Here is a 5,194-nt window from a genome sequence, read left to right as displayed (position 1 = left end):
ATATATATATATATATGACTAAATAAAAATTGTATTTAAATATTATGCCATTGATATATTTGCTTCCACTCAAGCATAAACTAAAGCAGAGTCCAACACTAGTCAGATATTGCCTTCAGAGGACTGCTTTATTTATCCAAGGTGCTTACACATACACACATGTGCATGAACTCACACAAACACATGCAAACATTAACACACTTAGAGACACAGAGAACTAATATTTGCTCGTTTACCAATAATTTGCTTAAAAAGTATATAGAAATTCTAAAAATTTTCATTTAGGATGTCTGTATCTTGGTAATATACAATTAAGTAAATATAAATAAATATTATTTATTCATAAAAAAGCATTTGACTATACAGAGTTTTGGTTAATGGACTAAAGCTATAAATCATGTTTGCATGTGTGTTTATGCACACATGCAGGTGCATAAATGCATGCATGCATGTGTGTGTGTATTATCCCAAACAAGGCAATTGAAACATTTAGTTTCTTTTTGTCTTTCCTCTAGGAAGTTGTGTATTTAAAATGAGACATGTACTTCTTTTGTATATGAAGCAAACATGGTTATTGGAAAAATAAAACAAAATGAGTAACACCAATATTAATAAGGGGTGACTTAAGATTTTCAACTAATTCTAATCTCTTCTATCAAACCAATAATGTGTACACATACATGTGTACACTTTTGTTCCAATGCTCAGATTACTAGGTTAATAAACATTTTTCCTAAATATTTATTAATACCTTAGGACTAAAACTACTTGCATGTCTCATACTTATTGTAGGTCACATTATGTTATTTACTTTTACTATCTTCCAATGTTTTTTACTTCATTTAACTATATACTACAATTTTTTAACAATTATACTGCATATAATGTATGGATATATATGTATGTATATGTATATTTTAATTTCTATATCTATATATGTTCTTCATTGTTTTATTTATTAAGTTATGAGAAAGAAAAAATTAAGTAGTATGTGTGAGATCTGCTCTTGCCAGTATACCTACATGTTGGAGGACCCTTGAGAAAGAAGGCAAGTAAACTAGTCAAATTTTCTTGAACATCCTTATTAAACATAATAACAACAAAAGTCCTGGCAAACAATGCAGTGGAATTAGCTATTGAGAATGAGCTTATCTATAGCATCTTTTTACTTGAATGCACTTCATTGTCTAAGGCAATGATAAACAAACCTGGAATCTGGAGACTTATGAAACAGGGTTCCCTGAAAAATGGCTCTCTTCTGTCTTACTTATGTGGCTGTGCCATTTACTTGCAGAAAATCATGTGTTAGTCTGATTTAGAATGCATGTAAATGATCAGAAAGGACTTGTGGAGCTGCTGGAACATCCTGGATCTCTCCCTGCTTTACTTATTTCATGGTTATGTGTATCCTGAAAATTTTAGCAAAACTTGAGACTGATTTGTTACTAAATACTTGTCTAAATTTAAAATAGGTTTATATTTAACCAAGTTTTTAGTAACAAATTGACAATGGGAACATGTCTTTTTTATGGTTTTTGGATTATGCTGTTGTAACAAACTCCAAAATGCGGTATTAAGGACCCTTTATTTCCATTTTGGCAGGATATGACATGATATAAGGTATGATTGTTTTAGCCAGAAAAATGAGAAAAAAGGGAGCATTATTATCAGTTTTTCCTGAAAAAAAAATATTTATATGTGTGTATTGTTATTCCAAGTTTTTTTTTTTGTTTGTTTGTTTTGTGTTTTTTTTTTTACATAAAAGTATTTGACGGCTGACCAATTTGCCCATTAGGAGAAAATGCCAGTTTAAGACACAGCAATTTTCCCAATGTAATATAATTTTACCTATACACTTGTGTTTGTGTTTCTAACTATTCATGTGACAACCAAGTTCAAATAATGCATGGAATAATGTCAATGAATCATTTACCCTCTTTGACAAAGAATTAAAACTGATACATAAAAGGAAGCAATAATACATTTGAAAATCTCATTCAATGTATGTAGTACTCCACATTTGTTTTAAACTGAGATCATTTATTTAAATGTCAATGGAATATTCAAAGATAAGTAGCTTTTTGTTTTTACTGGTATGAAAATGATTAATTGATAAAATAATAAGGAAAGCAGGTGATTTATCTGTAACTATTAAATTACATTGTTTTGGGAAAAGGGTATTTTTAAATGTGATAAAACACAATATTAGGGCTTGCTGGTTTGCTTCTTTGGTTAGAGTGTGGTGTTGTAACATCAAGGTCAAGGGTTTGGATCATCTTAAAGGACAGCCACACACACACACACACACACACACACAAAGAAAATGAAAAAGAAAAATAACAATATCTGATATAGAAGGGTACATAGAGGTAAAAAAAACATTGAATTCTTTTATTGTAGCAAGTACTTTCACAGAAGTTATATATAGACACACTAACCTGTTTTAGGATCTACAGAGAAGTAGGGCTGTCCCTGGAGAATACTGTAAACCACCCGAGCGCTGTTTCCATAGGTAGGGTCATCTGCATCAGTAGCTGTCACCTGTAGAACAGAGGTACCTGTGCATTCAGGAAAACAAGTTTTAGTGTTTGATGGCATTTAACATGTGATTAATTTGAACACAGAAAATGGGCATGCTGAAATATCTATGGAGAGCTATAATAAATGTGTCCTACTAAATTTAATCCTTTATGTATCAAACACATCCCTTGTTTTCTTTCCTTCCCATCAACTATACTGCGAGTCCAAAATATAATATTTGTTCTCAGATATTTTAATAAGGCTCTTTATGTGCTGATTAACATTGTAAAGGATCTCTTATGACCTTTACATAAGCAGGATTGGGTTGGACTAATGCTTATAAATTAAATTGGTGTTAACTATGCATTAAATCAAAGGTGTGGCGAGGATGTGTGTATATAACATGCTTCATGACTATTCAGAAAACTGGAGGTGGAATGGTTTGTGATCAAGGTGGGAAGGTGGGTGAGTTGACATTAAATTATCAAAGGCATCAAAACAGCCAGTTCAAGTCATTTTCCATTATCCATTCCCTTTTCATTTCTTACCAGGACTAATACTGAGTCTCTAAACTGTTCTCCTAGGTTCAAATTTTATTCCTTTAGTTTCTTCTACACAATCCCCACATAGTTATTTTTTTAAAATAGATATAATATGTCTATAGCATTGATTTTTGATTATTAAAATGTATTTTAAAGTATTTTATATATTTTACTATACTTTGAGGTACCAAAATTAGAGGATCGTTATCCTTACATTTTTAAAACACAGGTTGCATAGTTTGATACATCCATATCATATTTCAGTTATTCCTAAATAAAAACTCATCTAAGTGTGACATGACAGCCCTTTATTATGGGCTATTCAACTTTATTGTACAATTACTGGGTAAGAGCTCATTTATTCATGAAATGTACTTGATAAATCATCTAAAAATGCACATTTGAAATTTTATTGTTCGTGACTAGAAAATTCTACCAACAAATTTTGGTTATGTAACAAAAATATTTCCATAATCAAGTGATGCTGTATGAATTTTTGCATATATTTTGGTACTTGAATATTGAAGCACTGACAATTTTCAGTTTTTTATTCATTATTTCAATGATTGAGTGTTTAATTTTTGTTCAGCTACAAAATTTGTACTTCTGAGATGATTTGGGTGGAACCTTAAGGAATACCTGTTCTGTGTCTTCAAGGGCTCCTAAAAAATTTGATAGAATTAGTGTATCACGTTCATCTGACAATCCTTATAAGCAGATCTTAAAAGTATAGAGACTTCTAATAATAATAATACACTATGATTCTAGCTTCTCAGTAGTCTTTTTACATTGAAATTCTAAACGGAGATATTCATAATTATCCATACTCAGAAGGGAAGGACTATGTTCTATTTCAAAGCAATCTCAAATTATAGACTAATAAAACACAATAGTGTCACTAAATGCTGGGAAGAATGCTGAAAAATTGGATTACTCATTGTAATCCACTGCTGGTGGAAATGTGAGAGTTAGGAAATTTCTTATAAAACTACATACACACTTACCATACAACCTAGAAACTTATGTACACATAAAAACCTTTCAACAAATAGTTATAGCAGTTTTGTTCATAATAATCCCAAACTGGAAACCATCTTAATGTCCTTCAATGGGAGAATTGTTAAACAAAACGTGGTACATGTATACTATGATATACTACTCAACAATGAGAATGAATGGACTATTGATAAATGCAACAACTCAGATAAATTTTCGGGCGATCAACTGAGAGTAAAACAATCCAACCCCCAAAGGTTATATATGGTATGATTTTATTCATATAACATTTTTGAAATGACAAAATTTTAGAAATAGGTAACAGATGAGTAGTTGCCAGAGGTTTGGGGAGAGAGACTAGAGGGAGGTATGTTTGGCTATAGTAGGGCAACATGAGGGATCCTTGTGATGTTGGAAGTGTTCAGTATTTTGATTATGGTGGTGAATGCATGAATATATACAGGTAATGTAAGCACTCTCATACACACACAAAATTGCACAAGTAAAACTAGGGAAATCTAAATAAGATTGATAAATTGTATCATTTCAATAACTTGGTTATGATATTGTTTTACAGTTTTGCAAGCTGTTATGGTAGGGAAAAAGTGGGTAAAGGGTACAAGGAATCTCTTCATATTTTTAGTCACAACTGCATGTGAATCTATAATGATCTCAAAAATTACAAGTGTTAGAAAAGCAAACAAAGATGTGATCTGGCTTCAATGTTAGTCCATTCTTAGAGAACTTTATTTGATCTTACGTGTACTGTTAATATCTGGCGTGATTAAATCAATTTCCACCATAACCTTTCCAGAGCTGGTCACATATATACTATCTCTTCCACTATGAAGTGTGATTACTGTAATTAAAATATATTAAGGACTTTTTATGGGTTGGTACAGCACTTGCTCCATACTAAATATCCATCCCTCTAATTTGTTCAGAGAATACCACTAGGGAGACATTTACTAATAAGAATTCAGAGGCATTTTCATTTGTACATCACACACAAAAAATAATCTGTTGTTAGGTACACAGATCACATTCTAGGTATGGAATAAGCTTATAAAGTGGCTAAAATGTTATAGAATTATATCAGTCGAATATTTGATCTGATAGAAAAAAAATGGTAATAG

The 5,194-nt window shown here is 31.2% G+C and overlaps 1 protein-coding gene across 1 annotated transcript in view; it reads right to left on the bottom strand.

The window, feature by feature from the left end:
- Positions 1–5,194, bottom strand: part of LOC103601214 (cadherin-18-like) — a gene marked incomplete at both ends in the record, with an annotated part of 191,273 nt that overhangs the window by 158,886 nt on the left and 27,193 nt on the right. Inside the window, one exon of the mRNA XM_008585597.1 lies at positions 2,439–2,558. Coding sequence (XP_008583819.1) covers positions 2,439–2,558 — 120 coding nt within the window. The remainder of the gene's footprint in view (positions 1–2,438; positions 2,559–5,194) is intronic.

This window comes from Galeopterus variegatus, unplaced genomic scaffold, assembly GCF_000696425.1.
Source record: "Galeopterus variegatus unplaced genomic scaffold, G_variegatus-3.0.2 Scaffold3631, whole genome shotgun sequence".
Taxonomy (NCBI): Eukaryota; Metazoa; Chordata; class Mammalia; order Dermoptera; family Cynocephalidae; genus Galeopterus; species Galeopterus variegatus.
The sequence above is the reverse complement of the archived record's forward strand: the minus strand, read 5'-3'. Positions and strand labels throughout refer to the sequence as shown.